Here is a 19,853-nt window from a genome sequence, read left to right on the forward strand (position 1 = left end):
AAAGACCCAGCTATATGCTACCTACAAGAAACTCACTTCACTTTACTAGAGATTGAAAGTGAAGAAACAAAAGAAAAAAAATATTCCATGCAAACAGAAACTTAAGCAAGAGTAGCTGTATTGACCTGAGGTAAAACAGCCTTTCAGTTAAAAACTGTAAAAAGAGACAAAGAAGATAACTAAATAATGACAAAGGGGTCAATTCCACAAGAGGATTTAACAATTATAAATACATATGTCCCTAACAATGGAACACCCAGATATATAAAGCAAATATTATTAGATCTAAAGGGAAATATAGATTCCAATGTAATCATAGTTGCAGACTTCAATGCCTCATTCTCATCAATAAATGGATCATCTAAACAGAAAATCTACAAGGAAATACTGAATTTAAGCTACACTACATTTACAGAGCATTTCATCCAGCATGTGCATAATGCACACTCTTTTTATCTGCATGTGAAATATTCTCCAGGATTGACCACATTAGGCTTTAAAACAAGTCTCAATAAATTTTTAAAATAAAAATGATATCAAATATCTTTTTCAACCACAATAGAATAAAACTAGAAATCAATAACAAGATGAACTTTCAAAACTGTACCAATTCATAAAAGTTAAATAAATACCCCTGAACTACCAACTGGGTCAGTTAAGAAATTAAAAAGAATTTAAAATTTTTTTTTTTTTTTTTTTTGAGACGGAGATTCTCGCACGTTACCCAGGCTAGAGTGCAATGGCGCGATCTCGGCTCACCGCAACCTCCGCCTCCTGGGTTCAGGCAATTCTCCTGCCTCAGCCTCCTGAGTAGCTGGGATTACAGGTACGCGCCACCATGCCCAGCTAATTTTTTGTATTTTTTTTTTAGTAGAGACGGGGTTTCACCATGTTGACCAGGATGGTCTCGATCTCTTGACCTCGTGATCCACCCCCCTCGGCCTCCCAAAGTGCTGGGATTATAGGCTTGAGCCACCGCGCCCGGCCTAAAAATTTCTTGAAACCAATAAAAATGGAAACACAACATTCCCAAACTTATGGAATACAGTAAAAGCAATACTAAGAGGAAAATTTCCAGCAATAAGCACCTACATTTTGAAAGTAGAAAGATTTCAAATAACCTAAAAATGCACTTCAAAAAATTAGAAAAGCAAGAACAATCAAACCCTAAATTATTATAAGAAAGTAAATAATAAAGAGCAGAGCAGAAATAAACAGAATTGGGGCCAAAAAATTTAAAAAGATCAACAAAAGGAAAAGTTTATTTATTTTTTTTTTCTAAAAAGCAAACAAAATTGACAAACAGATAGCTATACTATGAAAAAAAGAGGAAGACCCGAATAAAGAAAATTAGAAATAAAAATGGGCACATTACATCTGAAACCACAGAAATACAAAGGATGATTAGAAGGCTATTACAAACAACTATACACCGACACACTAGTAAACCTAGAGAAAACAGATAAATCCTGAACACATACAACTTACAAGATTGAACCAAGAAGAAATAGAAAACCTGAACCTGCAGATTGCACATTCTTTTTGTCTGTGTATGAAATCTTGTTATTAACCATATGTTAGGCCATAAATCAATAATGAGTAATGAGACTGAATATGTAATTAAAAAGTCTCCCAACAAAGAAAAATCTAGAACCAAACAGCTTCTGTTCTGAATTCTACCAAACATTTAAAGAGGAACTAATACTCAATTTTCCTCAAACTCTTCCAAAAATATCAAGTAGAATGAATCTTTCTATTCTAAGAGACCAGCATTATCATGATACAAAAACAACAACAACAAACAAACAATCAAAACAGACAAGGACAAACATAAAAGAAAACTACAGGCCAATATTCATAATGAACATAGATGCTAAAATTGATACAAGATACTAGCAAATCAAATAAATCATGAAAGCAGTTCTATTTACAATAGTTACAAAAAATGAATAAATAAAATACCTAAAAATAAATTTAACCAAAGAGGTAAAAGACCTCTGCAAGAACAACTATAAAATAATGATGATAGAAATTGAAGAGGACACACAAAAAATTGGAAAGACATACAATAATCATGGAATAATATAATTAATATTGTTAAAATGACCATACTACAAAAGTAATCTACAGATTCAATGTAATCCCTATTAAAATACTAATGACATTCTTCACAAAAATAGAAAAAAAAATAAAAAATTCATATGGAACCACAATAAATCCCAAATAGTCAAAGAAACCCTGAGGGGGAAAAAGTAAATAAAACAAAGCTGGAGGCATCACACCACCTGACTTCAAAACATACTACAAAGCTACAGTAAGCAAACCAACATGGTACTGGCATAAAAGCAGACACTTACACCAAGGGAACAAAATGGAGCACCCAGAAATATGTTCATATATTTATAGCCAGCTGATTTTTGACAAAGACACAAGAACTTGAATTGGAGAAAGGATAGCATTTTCAATAAATTAATGATCCTGGGAAATCTAGATATTCATATGCAGAAAAATGAAACCAGATTATTTTCTCAAACCGTATATAAAAATCAACTCAAATGAATTAAAAGCTTAAATGTAAGAGCCAAAACTATAAACGACTAAAAGAAAACAGGAAGAATATTTCAGAACATTGGTTTGGCCAAATACTTTATGGATAAGACCTTAAAAGTATAGGCAACAAAAGCAAAAATAGATGAACAGGACCATATAAAACTAAAATGCTCTCCACAGCAAAAGAAACAGTCAACAGAATAAAGAGACAACCTGTTGAATAGGAGAAAATATTTGCAAGCTATTCACCTGAGAAGGTATTAATATCCAGAACATACATGGAACTCAACAACTCAACAGCAAAGAAAAAAAATAAGGTAATTAAAAATGAAAAAAATATAGATAGATATTTCTCAAAAGAAGACATATAAATGTCCAACAAGTATATGAAAAAACACTCAATATCACTAATTATCAGAATGAGATATCATCTCATCTAATTTGGAATGTCTGTTATTAAAAAGATGATAAATGTTGGCAAGGATACAAAGAAAGGGGAACCCTTATTACACTGTTGGTGAGAATGCAAATTAGTACAACTGTTGTGGAAAACAGTATGGCAATTCCTCCAAAATCTAAAAATAGAACTACCATACGATCTAGTAATTCCACTACTGGGTATGTATCCAAAAAAGAGAAATTCATTATGTTTAAGAGATGTTGGCAGGGTGTGGTGGCTCATGCCTATAATCCCAGCACTTTGGGAGGCTGAGGTCGGCAGATCACCTGAAGTCAGGAGTTCAAGACTAGCCTGGCCAACATGGTGAAACCCCATCTCTACTAAAAATACAAAAAAATAGCCAGGCATAATGGTGGGCACCTGTAATCTCTGCTACTTGGGAGAGTGAGACAGAAGAATCGCTTGAACGTGGGAGGCAGAGCCTAGAGTGAGCAGAGTCTGGGCCATTGCACTCCAGGCTGGACAACAAGGGTTGTAACTCCGTCTCAAAAAAAGTAAACAAATAAAAGAGAGAGAGAGATGTCTGTGCTCCCATTTTTGTTGTAGCAGTATTCACAAGAGCCAAAATATGGAATCAAACCATGTGTCCATCAACAGATGAATGGATAGGGAGAATGTCATCTATATAAAGACATATAATACTATTCAGCCATTAAAGAGAATTAACTCTTGTCATTCATGGAAACATGGATGAGTTGGGAGGATATTATATTAAGTGAAATAAGCCTGGTACAAAAAGAAGATACCACATCTGCCCACTCATATATGAAAGCTAAAAGAGCTGATCTCTTAGAAGTAGAGTCAAATAGTAGTTATTAGAGGCTGAGAAGAATAGTTGGGAAAGGGGAGAGGAAAATATTGGCTAATGGATACAAAATTCCACCTAGATAAAGGAAACAAGTTTTAGAGTTCTACAAAAATGTATTGCATATTTTCAAATAGCTAGAAGAGAGGATTGTGAATGTTCCCAATATAAAGAAATAAATGTTTAAGGTGATGAATTTGGTAATTATAAATATATAACAAAATATCACACTGTATCCCAAAAATATGTGTATAATTATGTATCAATTATAAATAATATATTTTAATTCTTGTTGAATTTAATAATTAATTTTAACAATGAAATTTTTAAATAATCAAATTTATTCTAGTATCAAACAACAAAACTACAAATTCTTAGAAATAAGTCTAAATGAAGACGTATAAGACCTCTACAAAGAACTCAACAAAACATTATTGAAAGAATTAAAGAAGATATAAACAAATGCTGGTGTATACCATGATTATGGATTAGAAGACTCAGTATTTTGAAGGATTTTTTGAGGAAGTTGACAAGCTGATTCTAAAAATTATAGGGGAACACAAAGAGGAAAGAATACTGAAGATAGTCTTGAATAAGAAGATACAATTAGAAGGTTTACCCTATCAGATATCAAGACTTGCTATAAAACTATAGGAAATAAGTAATGTGACATTTGCATAAAAAAGACAAATATAACACGGAGACAGAATATAGAGACAGACACACATCTAAACATATATGTAAATCATCTAATTTATAAAAAGTCTATGACAGTCTATTCAGTAAATAGTATTGATTAATGCGTATCTTACTGCATGGAAAAAAATCCTGAAACTTAACGTCTCCCTTACACTATGCATAAAATTAACACTAGGCAGATCAAAGACCTATATTTGTAAGGAAAAACAACATAATATCATAGGAGGTTATCTTAATGACCTCGGGATAAGCAGATAATTCTTAAGTAGTGCTAAAAACACTTAACCATAAAAAGGGCTGATTATCAGATTCCCTTAAAAATTAGAAACATCTACAACTTACTAAGAAAATGATACAATTTATATTGTATATATACGAATACTATAACGATACTAAGAATACGATAAAGAGACAAAAGAATTGAACAAACGTTTGTCATTTATTCTCTCTCTCTCAAGCATGCCTGCACATGATATGCAAATTAGGTCTAAGGGCAGATAAAACAGGCATGTGAAACAGGACATTATAATTATTTTCTTCACCTGTCTTTAATTTTACACTTCAGAAAGAGAGCATCTTTGTGCTTGTGAGTTAGAAATAATAACATCTTATTTACAGGAAAGAAGGCAGCACTATAAGAGATGTTCCGTTCTGAAGTCTTGTATATTTAAATCACTTCAAGGAAGTGGTACCCTCTTTTCAAAATGCACATACTACTCTCTATTGGCTCTCATCCCAAGCCTAAGTTCGTGGTAACTGAATGACATGGAGTAAATAAAGACATAAGTCAGACACTGCTGTGATCAGTGCTGGCTCTGCCATCTGATGTCAGGGTGATAGTGGGCAAGTCACTTAACCTCTCTGAGTATCAGTTTTCTCATGTAAGATAACAGGTCAATAATATTAGTATTTATCTCAAGGGTAGTTAAGGGAATTAAATGAGGTAATAGATGTGAAAATACCTAGCACAGCTTCTAGCCCATGAACTTATATATGTACAGAACAGGGAAAAGAGACATTTTTCTGAATCTGGAGGCACTATCTATATTAATTATTTACATGATTCATATCATTTAAAGTCACCATTGTTTATCTTTTTCTATTATTTTCTATTTATTGAGCAATGAATATATGGTCCCAAAAAGTTGTCTTTTATTGTTGCAGGTATTTGTGTGTCTGTCTGCACATCAGATACAGGTTAATTTGAATGTATATGGTGCCTCTAGCAACACGTTATTTAGAGAAATAATGAAAACAGCTTGGGGGAATGGGCAGTATCCAATAATCAACACAAGAACTCTAGGTATTCCATAACAAATCAAGGAAAATTTTTTTGAAGAATTATCCTGATAAGAATCCTTTGGGTGGACCAGAGTAATGCAAGCCATGGAATTGGCTTTAACTCACAAGACAGCATAATACTGAGGAGGAAACAGAGTCAGTAACTAACACTGAGTTTAAATTTTCTCACCTGAGCCAGACTCCCTGTGATGTACATCTTTACAATATCTTTGCAAAACAATTTCTTTGCTTGTAATGCTCCATTTCATACTCCTGTCTAGAAAATTGTTACTCATCTTTTGAAATAACATACAGCTAGGGCTCAACTTACGACCACGATTGGGACCGGCAGACCGGTCGTAACACGATTTGGTCGTAAGTTGAGTAGGCTATATGTACAGTTGAAATGGTGCACGCAGAGATGGTAGTGCTGCCAGAAGCTGGTCTGCACTGTCGTACGCCCAGCTGGGCAACGTTTGCGCTGCCAGACGCAGAGCAGTCGTGGCTAGCGATTGTGGTCGTAAAGTCGAGTGGTAGTTGCATAGGTTGTAAGTCGATCAATACCTGTATTCATTTAATCAAAAGTGTATAAAGCCCCTAAAATGTATATAGTGCTATGCCAGGAAGCAAAGTTAGTGTGTTGACCAAAATCAGACCATAACCTCATCCTCATGCCCCAGCTTCTGTACCAGTGTCCCCTTTGCCCTGGGTTGCTTCCTCCCCCATACTTAAAGCTCAGGGTGCACACGTGGCATTACAGAACAATCTATGAGTTTACACAGTTGTTTCCCCAGCCTAGCAGGGGACTCCACAAGAGGAAAGACTCGATCTATTCATCTTTTCTTTCCCAGAGCACAGCTTGGAGTGTGACACATAGTGGGCTCTCGGTAAATGTTTGTTAAATTAACATTCATAATTCATGAGGTCTTGATACAGTCCAAGCTGTTACATGATCCTCCTAATGAATACTAGAGAAATGAAAACAATTATGCTCAGGAAAATTACATCTTTTTGAGACATTCTTTGTTTTTTTCATATTTTATTAGCATTTTATTAACAGACCTAGCAGCTGGTTTAAAAATGTTTGTGAAGCTAATGTCAGTGGTTTTTAAAGAGCTGCATAGCATAAATATGGGTGAAATGTGCCTGGTAAGCCTTTCTCAGCTTAAAATTATGAGAATCTTGGAAAAAATGGAATGAGTTTCCATTCACTTGGAATTAGCTATATATATACATAAGTGACTTAATATACTGGGGATTTGTTATGTTCTGTAATAATCAACAATATTCATCCAGAAAGGGAAAGTGGTAGAAGATATTCATAGAATTTGTCTTCACATCACCAAAGTTTGGTACATCCTACAAATAAGAATGTTATTTATTTTAAAACAGTATAGATTACAATATGTCCTAATTTTATAAAAGTATGTTAAACTGCCCTTGAAAAAGGGAAAAAAATAGAAGATTCTCATTACTCATGCCAAAAAAAGAGAAGAAGCCACTCTTCAAGTAAGCGTAAATATCATATGAACTTTGAAACAAAAGAGATATAATTTCCTTTCTACTTATTTAGAAATAAATGACGTGTTTAGCGTTTAATCATCTTACTAAAAGTTACACAGAAGAAACCGAAAAATAAAAGCACAAAAGTACCTACTTGGTCTGGTGTTTAGATCCTTTCAGATGGGCATGATACTGTTCTATTGAGTTTAGGGAGACACTGCAGATGGTACATCTGTAATTGCGCCTCAGACCTGTGGATGACAGACAGACTTGGTTAGCTGCATCCTGTCATCAACCACCTGCATGAATCCTAGCAACTCTGGAAGTTCAGGGACAGAGTATCTGAGAGAACTCCTGGTCTACCACACCAACACTTCAACCCCTCATTGCAGAGCACAGCCAACAGTTCTCTTAGCAGAAGTATGAATATGAATATGTTAGAAGCAGCCTATTCCATTTCTGGATGGCTTAAATTATTAGAGCATCCTCCTTTGAATTGAAGTAAGGTGTTTCTGGACATTTTATACTCAAATAAAGATGCATTCTATTTTTCTCTAGAGCATGCAGACATAATACTTTGTCATCTCTGCAGTGAAATTTGAGACTCCAGAGTAAAACTCTATCCCAATTCCTTTCCACTCTATTCCAATGGCAGCAATGGAAATTCAACTCTAGACATTATTCATTTAGGTGTCCCTTCTAAGATCATTTTATAAAATGTAAATACCAGGAGAAGATTAATACATCAGTTTGGTTCATGTGAAGTCTTACTTTCCACCAGAATTTAGAAGACAATCTATTCATTCAATTTTTCATTCATTTAATTAATTCACTAATACAGGATCAACTTTGGAGGTACTAGGGAAGCCAAGATGAATAAGATGATCTTTGCTTTCAGAAGTTTAGTAAAAATCTTGACTCATCTAGAGCCAATTTATGTTAAAAAGCAGCTTTAATCAAATAGCTCTAAACATTTACCACAGAGCCGAAACCCATAATGAAACACATTCCTTCTGCTAGGAGTCCCTTCAGAGTAGAGAGAAAAGTAAAGTTGGTCATGATCTGAAATGCTGGATTTTAATTCTGACTCCAGTCATTTCTTGTTCTGTGATCCAGAGGAAGTCACATAACTTCTTTCTAGCCTCAGTTTCTTCATCTATAAAACAAAGATAAGGCCAACCACATCACTAGGTTTTGTAGGAAGTAAGTGAATAAGATACTAAAATGGCCTGTAATCCCAATGCTTTGGGAGGCCGAGGCAGAAGGATTACTTGAAACTAGGAGTTCAAGACCAGCCTGGGCCAAATAGCAATATCCTGTCTCAAAAAAATTTTAAGTCAGGCGTGGTGGCACACAGCTGTAGTCCTAGCTATTCAGGAGGCTGAGAGCCCAGTTCAAGGTTACAGTGACCTATGATAGTGCTACTGCCTTCCTGGATGACAGCCTGGATGACAGAGTAAAACCCTGTCTCAAAAAAAAAAAAAGACATATATTTATATATATAATAATGTTTAGCAAATGAGTACAAAATCCTTTTCTAGCACAGTAAACGCCAGGGCTGAAAGCTGTAGCATTTGTTTTTATCAATGCATGGTATTAAATTTCTAAGAGGCAAAGTTATTCCTCTTTTCCTAAAAAGAAAATAAATGCCCTGTGCTGAAACAGCTTTGCAACTTGCTCCCTGGGTAACTTTATGCAAATTATTTGACCTGTCTGGACTTCTGTTTTCCTACAGCATCGTGGAGAGAGCTGAGTGAGATATCGCATGTATGTGGCAGTGCCCGGCACATAACAAGTGATCAATATGAGCTCGCTATTCTTACTATTTTCAAGAGTTGTTGAAATGGAACACTTTCTGTATGAGCGTGCCAGCTGAAGTCCTACTGGGAAGTCCTAGACCCAAATGATAAATATACCCACATTACCAAAATGACATAAGAGAGCATCAGAGCAGAACGTCCTGGGGAAGTGGTCACGAACCTGTGCTGACCACTCACCAACAGTATAAAGAAGAGACTGAAGAAGACAGAAGTGGGTAGATACTTTCTTAAGACAGAGCTGTATTGTACTGTGAGTTCCTTGTGGGACTGTGGAGTTCTTCTCCTCACCTTAAGCCTGCAGAGAAGGGATTCCATAGAACTACCTAGAGGATTTGAGGAGCATGTTCTTGTTACTCGGAAGTGGTAGATTGGACTCTGACATCACCTGCAAGATCCAAAGGGCTAGAGATTGTGGTTTGTTCTCTTCTCTGGTGGCAAAGTGTAAAAGTGGGCAGAATTGGGCATGACCTGTGATCTCACAGCTTGTCAGAAGAAAGGATATGTGAAAGCTTCCCACAGACTGCACGTACCCTGTATGAGAGAAGCTGATTTGACGACTTCTTAGACACTACCCAGAAGGGCTGCCTGAAGTTGAGGGCAATGAGACTTCTGCAGAAAGATGCTGGAAGTGTTCATCTGGTTATCTAGGTGCTTAAAGTGATCCCAGAGAAGCTACTTGGCCTGTATTAAGTAATGACGAGTTCCTGAAAAAGCCATGAAATTTGTAAACCAAAAGATATCTGAGACAGGTTTCAATCAATTTCAATTGAGATAATTTATTTTGCCAAGATTAAGGATGCACCTGAGGACATGTGCCCAAAGTGGTCAGGGCACAACTTGCTTTTATACATTTTAGGGAGCCACGAGACATTAATCAATATATGTAAGATGTACATTGTTTGGTTCGGTAAGGTGGAACAACTTGAGGCAGGGACTTCCAAGTCATGGGTAGACAAGAGACCAGGTTGCATTCTTTTGAGTCCTTGATCAGCCTCCCACTAAATACAGAATTTAGTCTGACTCAGTGAATGTGCATTTTTACATCAACAATAGGATGGAGGAAACAATCACATATGCTTTTGTCTCAGGTGAGCCTCAGAGGGATGACTTTGAATTCTGTCTGTCCTTTGTCCACAAGGAATTTCCTTGTGGGCAAATTGTGAGGGCTGTACGTAGCTTTGGAAATTTGTAGCTATCTTATTTAGGAAGAAAATGGGAGGCCAGTTTCCCAGCTTGACATTTCCCTTGGCTTAGTGATTTTGGGGTCCTGAGATTTATTTTCCTTTCACAGAAACATCCTGAGAAGAGGAATCAGTTTGCACTTCCTGCCCAGTCAGGCAGTAACCAGGTTAGCTGTGCACAGGATCTACCAAGTAAACACCCATTGCCCTTGCAGGCCTTCCACCTGCATCCTTCAACCCTGGAGGAACCAGAGCAATGCACTGAGGTAAAAGAAGAAAAGCAAACACTCCAGGCAGAGACAAAGAGAAGCCTCCCACACCTTCTTTTCCCCTGTCAAATACACAGCCCGAAGCAGAACTGAGCTGGAAGAGGGGGACAACTAACTTTTAGTAAATTTTGGAAATATTTAAAAATTATTGCTCTATCATAAATATATTAATTAAGGAAATACAGAATTTATGTATTTACAAGTCAGCAAAGGACTCTTTAAACACTTAAAAGTAAGTGAAAACTCATGAAACTTGACCTAGTTTCTATCTAAAAGATTGGAAAAAATAACCCCACAGAGACAATTTGAATAAGCAAATGCAGGGCAGGAATGAATTTTCTCTTTTTTTTTTTGAGACAGAGTCTCACTCTGTCACCCAGGCTGGAGTGCAGTGACGCGGTCTAAGCTCACTGCAACCTCTGCCTCCAGAGTTCAAGCAATTCTCCTGCCTCAGCCTCCCAAGTACCTGGGATTACAGGCATGGGCCACGATGCCCCGCTAATTTTTATATTTTTAGTAGAGATGCGGTTTCACCATGTTGTCCAGGCTGGTCTTGAACGCCTGCCCTCAAGTGATCCACCTGCTTTGGCCTCCCAAAGTGCTGGAATTACAGATGTGAGCCACGGCACCTGGCCTAAAGTTACTTTAGGATTGCATCAAATCCAATGAGTCCTGCTTGCTGAATGTCAGTTTCCTCAGAGCTGCCCATGTCTACAATCTGAACAAAGAGTAGAGCTTGCTGGAGGGGTTCGAATTCCTATGGCCCAATGAGCATTTCAGAGAGATCTATTTGAAATGTATATCATAAGCTGGGTGGGTTGACATGAAAGCTAGCTTTGTTTTTGTTTTTGTTTCAATCACATAATCAGGTATTGACTTACCTAATTGCTCAATTAAGAGTCCATTTAATTATGAGAAGCACAATGAAACCACATATATCTGAGATCTTTGTAGAAAGGAACCTAAGAGACTGACAGCCTTTCAGGAACAAGCTGCCAGTTCAGAGATAAAACAGACAAATGTTGAAACCTATTTTCTCAAGCAGTGACTCTCAAACTTCAGAGTGTGGATGCATCCTCCCGTGACCATGATAAAATCCAGATTCCCAGGCAGGCTCAACTTCTGGAGATGCTGATACTCTAAGCTTTGGTTTGGGGCTTGGAAACGTACGAGAAGTTTCAGAACATAATACCCAACCTTATCATACACCTGCACTTTACAAATAATTCTCCCATAAAATCATACTCCTTTTGGGAACTTGAATTTGACAGAACAATACCAGACCAAAAAAAAAAAGCTATTCCATAAAAAAGTGCTATGGGTATACTGCCTTTCCATTTCACAGGCATGCATGATTCTGAAGAGTACTATGATCCCCAAACCCAAAGGCTATAAGTTATCACTACCAGTGTGTGAGTTGCTTAAATGCTTATCCAGGGCTGACCCATCTCCTTTTCTATGCATGGAGTCAGAATACTAAAACCAGCTTCAGGGTTTATTCTTTCCAGAGTTCCCCATTAATCTTGTCATAATAAATACTAATACTATTTATACAGGTCCTCTTAAGGCTACACGCTAATCAAAGGTCTCCCCATAACAAATAGAGGCTCAGCTTGCAATAGGCATACATATTTATGTTTAAAAATGGGCATTTTTAAGAACTTCAGCAAATCTAAAAAATATTCTGATCTGTTGCTTTCCATAACAGTTCTCATGCTCTGTAGCCAGAGGCATGGGCAGAAATATTTGGCATTTTATGGCAATGCAAACTGCAGGGACTATAAATTGGAAAGGCAGTGCATATAAACAAGAAAAAAGGCAGAGAAGGGGCAGAGGAGTCCTCCTCCACACATGACACAGTGTTCTTGGTGGGAACTGTGCTTTATTAATGCACAGTTGAAATCCTGATTACTTTGGAATTCTATGACTCTTCTTTTCCTTAGAGAACTAGAACATCTTATTAAACCAAAAAAAAGCTAACTTCCTTATTCAATTCATTTTCAGCACAATACCATATTAAGAGTATCCTAAAACCTTTGCAGACCTAAAGGTTATTTCTGCAGGATTGCCTAATATGGGTTAGAAAAATATAGTTCCTACCTACAAGGACTTGTCAGACAATCTAGTTGGAGACAGAAGACAGATATAGAAGTAGCAACGATGCAAGGCAGACAATTAAAAATATTACAATGAGGATGAAGTGAAATGTTTAGGAAGTAGACAAGGAGATTGTTTCTAATTCAGAGGGTCTGGAAAAGCTCCTTGAAGATGTTTCACCTTTGTATTTATATTTCCTAGCATGGTGTTTGTAAAACAGATGGTCCTGGAGACTTTAGCAATCTGTGACTACTCAAGTATAGCAAAGCTAGAAGTCCCTATGACTTCAATTGTATGCATTCTACATTAGAGAGATATCATCGAGCCTTTATGATGGTGTGAGATACTTTGCTGAATGCTATGAATACAGGAGAAAACAGGACAGACAGGGTATGTTTTCTTACGGAGCTAATCAGAGAAAATGACAAGAACAAGTATACAAATTAAAAAATATAATTAAAGGTTGTGAAAGTGTTGCACAGCATGCAAGCAGGATAATGAGGGAGAAAGTAAGTGGGAAGAAGAGTGATTTGGGATAGTATGGTCAACAGAGTTCTCAGAGAAGTGTGAAATGGAACCAGACCATGTTGATTAACCTGAGATGTGAAGAGTGGGGTAAAGAGCTATCCAGGGGCAGCAAACAGCAAGCATAGAGGCCCAGAGTGGAAACGGGACTGACCTGCTCAAGGAACAGAAAGTGATAAAAGAAAAAATTAAAAAGGAAAAACAAACAGAAAAAAAAAAAACCCGTTCACTCAGAATTCTATTTCCAGCACAAATATCCTTCAAAATTGAAGTTAGGCCAAGAATATTCTCAATGAACAAAACTGAAATGAATTGTTTGTCAGCAAACCAGTACTACAGAAATTCTATATAGAGATCTTCTGGGGGAAGGAAAATGATACCAGATTTAGACTCAGATCCATGGAAAAAAACAGAGAAAAATCTCAGAAATTATTAATATGTGGGTATCTACCTTTTAAAATTCCTCTTCATTTATTTGACGGAAGCAAACAATTTAAAGAAAAAATTAAAACACTATATCTATATCATATATTATGCTGTTATAATCTATGGACATGTAAAACATATGACAAGAGTAGCTCAAGAATGTGTCAGACTAGAACAATATTGTTGAAAGACTATTATATTTTATATGAAATGGAGCAGTGATAATTTAAGATTGTATACTGTAGTCCCTTAGAACAACAAATAAGCAAATACAAAGGAAGAAAGCTAAAAAATATGGAGAAAATAAAATAGAATAATAAAAAGTATTTGATTCAAAATAAGACAGAAAAGATGGAATAGCAAAACAGAAAATGAAAGAAACAAATAGAAAACAAACAGCAAAATTATAGGGCTACTGTCAACCAGATCAATAATTACATTACATATAAATGAATTAAATTGTCAAAAGGCCAAAACCATCAGACTAGATAAAAAGCCAGATTAAATATACACTGAATTCAAAGATGTACTTTGAACACTTATAGTTTGAAAGTAAAAGGATAGAAAAAGACATCCTTAAACTTACGAAAATAAGTTTAAGAAAGTTGAAGTGTCTATATTAATATTGGGCAAAATAGATGTCATGACGAGCCATTTTACCAGCGATTAAGATAATGACAAAGGAAGAAATTCATCAGGAGAACCTAACAGTTCTAAATACAATTTTACCAATAACAAAGCTTAAGAATACCTTCCAACACACATCAACAATAACATTAATTATAGATTTAAATATAAAAACCAAAACTATAAAAACATAAAACCATGAAATATCTTCTAGAAAAACATAAAACAATATCTTCATGAAATTAGAATAGGCACAGATTTCTTAGGAAACAAAATGTATTAACTATTGCAAAGTGATAAATTAGATTTTATAAAAAGCAATACTTTCTGCCTGTAAAAGATGCCATTAGGAAAACAGAAATATAAGACAGCACCTAGGGAAAAATATTTCTAAGATGTATCTGATACAGGACTTGTATCCAGAATATATAATTAGCTCCTACAACGAATTTGTTAAAAGGCAAAATAATTTATCACGTGTCATAAAAGAAGACATAAAAATGACCAATAGGCACGTGAAAAGGTGCTCAACATCGTTTGTCTTAGGGAAATGCAAATTAGAAGAACAATTAAATACTATCGCATATCCACTATGAATGCTAACATCAAATTAAAACCATATCAAATGTCAATGACCATATGGAAGAACTAGAATTTTACACATTCCTGAGAAGATCGCAAAATGAAACAAATAATTTGGCAAATGGGTTGATAGTACTTAATGAAGTTAAATATATATCTACCTTATGACGAGAAATGTCTAGCAGTAGAAATTTTACTCCTATTTACCTAAAAGGAGCAAATACTTAGTATTAAACAAAGATTTTTACAAGAATGTTGCTAGCAACTCTATTCACAATAGCCAAAACCTCAAAACAACCACAATGACCGTAACACAAGAATTGACAAACAAAATGTGGTGTATTCATGCAATTAAAATAACACCTGGAAATTTTTTTAAATCTATAGATTAATGCAACAACATAACCAAATCTCAGAAACGTAATGTATAGATGTAGAAGTCAGACACAAAAGAGTGCATCCTGTTTGATGCCATTCATCTGAAGCTCAAGAACAGCAAAGTTCTGTAAAAATAGATTTCAGAATCATGTTGCCTAAAAAGTGGCACAGAAATTGACTGGAAAAGAATAAAAGGGAATTTTCTAGAGTAATTAAAATGTTCTATATCTTGATTTGGGATGGTAGTTACAGAGCATATTCATTTACCAAAATCTGTCTTATTGTATACTCAAGAGCTGCACATTACACTTCATTTTTATATTTAAATGTTAGATGGATGTAGTTCTATACACAAACTTCTGCAAACCAGAAGCTTCAGTTTATTCAGTTTCTGTCCTCATTAACTCTCTACAATTTTTATTGTTTTCAATTACCGAAAAGTAATCTTTATATTCATACTGATGCTTTGATAACCTCGAAACGCTCAAAGAAATATTTACATATGTTCTGCATTATAATGTTCACTAAAGCTGAACTATTTTGGAAGATGATTAATAATATAAAGGCAAAAACAATAAGGCCTTTGTTTTTGAGTAATTTCTTTCTCTTCCACTTCCGATACATCCATTAATCAAACTTTCTTGTACATGGATTTCTCATCTTTCAGCAGAAAGAAAATAGCTAATACTGATATATGCCATGTATAAGCACTGATGTGCTTACTTTACCCATTTTCCCGTTTACTCATTTACTCTTTGCAGCACCCTAGGGGTAGATGCTGTTGTTATACTGATTTAACAGAGGAGGAAACTGAGGTATGGAGACTTGCTCAAAACCCTCTAGCTAGTGGGAGACAGAGTTGGGTTTTGAACCCAGGCATTCTGGCTCAAGAGTCTATACTCCTCCCACTGTAAATATTGCCTCCCATGACAGGGACTAAAAAGAGAATTAAGGACGTATGAACAGCTCATTTGATATCATCTAGTCCAGTATTCTCATATCTGCCCACTTGACAAGTGAGAATCATGTAGGAGTTTTCAAAAACACAAATTTCAGCCTTACCCTAGATGATTATGATTCAGTAAATCTAGACTGGAACTTAGAAATCTATATTTTTTAAAGCTTCCAAGGTTTGAAGATACCGCTGGTCCCTCCAAAACTCCACAGGGTTTGTATAAATTTGTTAAATTGTTGACAAGCAGAATTAATTTTTGTGCCTATCCTAATACCATTGGAGACATGAAACATCTTACACTTAGAGACCTCCCGCCCTCCCTCCCTGACTCCCTTCCTCCTCCCTCCCTCCCTCCTTTCTTCCCTCCTTCCTTCCTTCGTTTTTTCCTTCTGCTTTTCTTTCTTTCTTTTCCTTTCCTCCCTTCCTTTTTTTCTTTTCTTTCTTTCATCTTTCCTCCCTCCCTTTCTCTTTCATTCTTCCTTTCCTTTTTTCCATTTCTTTCTTGCTTTCTTTCCTCTCTTTCTCTCCTCCTTTCTTTCTTTCTCTTCCTTTCTTTCTGCCTGTCTTTCCTTTCTTTTTTATTTCTTTCCTTCCCTTTCTTTTTCTTCCTTTCCTCTTCTCCTTCCCTCCCTTCCTCCCTCCCTCCCTCCCTCCCTCCCTCCCTTCCTTCCTTCCTACATGAAGACTTGCTTTGCACCCAGGCTAGAATACAGTAGCATGATTGTAGTTCACTGCAGCCTCAAGCTCCTGAGCTCAAGCAATCCTCCTGCCTCAGCCTCCTTAGTATTCTGCTGGGACCACAGGCATGCATCACCATGCCTGGCTAATATTTTTATTTTTTTGTTGTTAAAACGAAGTCTTGCTATGTTGTCCAGGCAGGTCTCAAACTCCTGGGCTCAAGCAATTCTTCTACCTTAGCCTCCCAAAGTGCTGAGATTACAGATGTGAGTCACCCTATCTGGCCTAAGCACTTTCTTAAATACGGCTGAATTCTATCCACTAGCCTAAATTCTGCATTGTGTGGAATCCTAGCATAAATTTGTTCTCATCTTTTTAAATACATCAAATTCTTCAGAGTTATCTCCCCTAAGGTTTTGTTTACCAGGCTGAAAGTCAACCGGCACTTTGACAGTGTTCTTCATTGGAATGTGCTTTGGAGCTTCCTGTATCACCTCCATGTCATTCTAGATGGCATGTCCTGTTTGTTGATAATTTTCTTAACCTACAACTCTGAAACTGAGGGCCAAGTCCCTACTGTGGTCTCATCAGTGCAAAGTGGAGAAGGACAGTCGCAGACCCTGTGGCTATTACTTCTATCAACACCATTAAAGCTTTGAGTATAAGACTCTGTGTGTGTGTGTGTGTGTGTGTGTGTGAACCTTGAGACACTAATCTATACTCATATTGAACCTGCTATCAATCAATTCTCCTAGGCTTTTCCACACACATTTCTGCTAAGCCACATCTTTATTTTCTCTATCTTTCCGCTTGTTTACTTAGATATTAATGCTTGTTCCCATTAGGTTCCATCTCAGTGAGTTCCACCTATTCCTCTAGGGATAGCAAATATAATTCAGCTCATGTGCCAATTATGATTGGCTGGTAGTAACTGTCTAGAGTGCTCTGAAAAGACTATGAGCCCTCACCTCCGCTGATAGGGAGAGGTTTCCATCATCTATTAGCCACGTCTGTTCGTGGTGAGGAGCGGAGTGCTAGTGGCTTACTCTTCATGCCTGTGTCTTCCAAGCTCCAACCCATCAACATATAGAAAATTCAGGACAAGGAAGGTGCTGGTAGACGAGGGAGTCATTAACACATAGGTGGCATCTAAAGCCACAGGGATGGTCAGGCCACGTATGAAGGTGGTGTAGGTAAAAGAAGGCAGTTCCAGAGTGTGAAAGAGCAGTTAGTACAGTCACACTTGGTATGGAATCATCGCTGATCTGCTGTCTCACCTTCACGCACGGCGCAAGGCCAAGCCCACAGGCACCTCCAGCTCCCACTGCATCTCCACCCTCAGGGTTGCTGAATCCGGGGCCAGATGTGTGTGCAGGAACCGGCTGCAAGGACCCAGTCTATCCTGCAGGTCAGTCACCCATGTGACTGAAGCTGGGGGCACTAAGACACAGACACAGCCTCCAGTTTGTCCTCCTGGGCTCCAGTTTCCCCCTCCCCATCCCAGTGCTGTTTCTCTTTGCTCCTCTCTACCTCACCTCCATTATTCTTCCAGCAGGTCCGACAAAAGATGCAGAAAAACAGCCTTACAAAGACTGCCTCACCAGCTCCCATAATTTCATGAGGTCTAATCCTTATCATAAAGGCCTTATTCTATATCAACTCTGATGGTTTATTCTTCTCATGAAACCCCGATATGGAATTTGGGGGTATCAAGGAAGCCTAAAAGGACAAAAGGCTTATTATCACAGTTAATCCTCAAAACCACCTTATGAATACTATTAGCTCTTTTTACAGATGAGAAAATCATGTTTCAAAGACATTAAAGTCAAAACTTTATTTCCTATTTCAAAATGAATTACCTTAATTACTATACTAGGTCTATTACGGAAAAAATAGAGTGAGGGAGGGAAAATAGAAGAACTCTGTTTTTGTTTTTGTTTGTTTGTTTAAAAAATAAAACAACTACCTGATTTTGAAACTGTTATGTGAAAAACATAAAACATGGCTGCCCTAGTTGAAATGGGGGATATGGATATGGAACACCCATTAGTTTCCCATCAAATTTTAAGCACAAAACTTAAGGTGCCCCAAGTAAGAAACCTCAGGGACATCACCCTTTGGGAAACTATGACAGTTTTCCATGCCACCCCCATAAGAATAATTTGAGGAATGCTGGCACATTCGATCTTACACTTTCATAGTGAAAACAGCTATGAGTTCAATATAAGAAAACTCACCAACATCAGGGGTTGCCACAGACCTAGTTAGAGTATGTACTGCCTTTGGGGAAAAAAAAAGTCTGTGTTATTCTATTACTCCATACTACAGTCATTCCAAAGTACAGGATGTTTAAATGCTTAGGCTTCTGAATTCATCTTACTGCCTGCAGGCATAGACTGCAGGGTACCAAACAGTCCATTAAACAAAGAACACACATTTTCTAAAACAATTCTTTCTCTATTTAAATAGTATATATGCAAAGCTTTGAAAATTCAATTGGTAGGCAAATGGCTTTGCATCTTCAAAAGCTGTTTCCAAACAAACAAAATCTAAAGCTAGGGAATAAATTTATTCTCAGTAATTAAAAGACAATTTTAGTCATGTTGGATGCATGACCCAAGAAAGGGCTGGAAAACTGTCACCCTACTGTGAAGATTTAGATGAGACACAGATCATTCTAAATATTTAAAGAGCTGCTTTATTGGATGATGGTTTAGACGTATTCTATGTGGCAGAGGGGAGATGATAGATTTTAACATTTGAGCAATTCATCTCCATACGACCTTGATTTTGGTCTTGAAGATAGTCACTATGGCAAACTTCAAGAAACCTAAGGAATTAAGCTGGTTTTTTTGTTTGTTTGTTTGTCTGTTCATTTTTTGTGCTCTGAATTGAATGTTAAGAAAACCGAAATAAACAGACCTACTCTGAAGAGCTCTATTCCTTTGAAGTGTACTCAAAGTGACTTTTAACCATATATTAAATAACAGCAGATAGAGGCAACATTTTCTTGTTGG

The 19,853-nt window shown here is 36.7% G+C and overlaps 1 protein-coding gene across 2 annotated transcripts in view; it reads right to left on the reverse strand.

The window, feature by feature from the left end:
• ZMAT4 (zinc finger matrin-type 4) overlaps positions 1-19,853 on the reverse strand; it is a 367,372-nt gene that overhangs the window by 53,462 nt on the left and 294,057 nt on the right. The window contains exon 6 of one of the 2 annotated variants that reach the window (XM_017537215.2): positions 7,453-7,549. The exons of the other annotated variant lie outside the window; for it this stretch is intronic. Within the exon in view, the coding sequence (XP_017392704.1) occupies positions 7,453-7,549 (97 nt within the window). The remainder of the gene's footprint in view (positions 1-7,452; positions 7,550-19,853) is intronic. 2 annotated transcript variants of the gene reach the window in all.

This window comes from Cebus imitator, unplaced genomic scaffold, assembly GCF_001604975.1.
Source record: "Cebus imitator isolate Cc_AM_T3 unplaced genomic scaffold, Cebus_imitator-1.0 Scaffold5, whole genome shotgun sequence".
NCBI classification, from domain to species: domain Eukaryota; kingdom Metazoa; phylum Chordata; class Mammalia; order Primates; family Cebidae; genus Cebus; species Cebus imitator.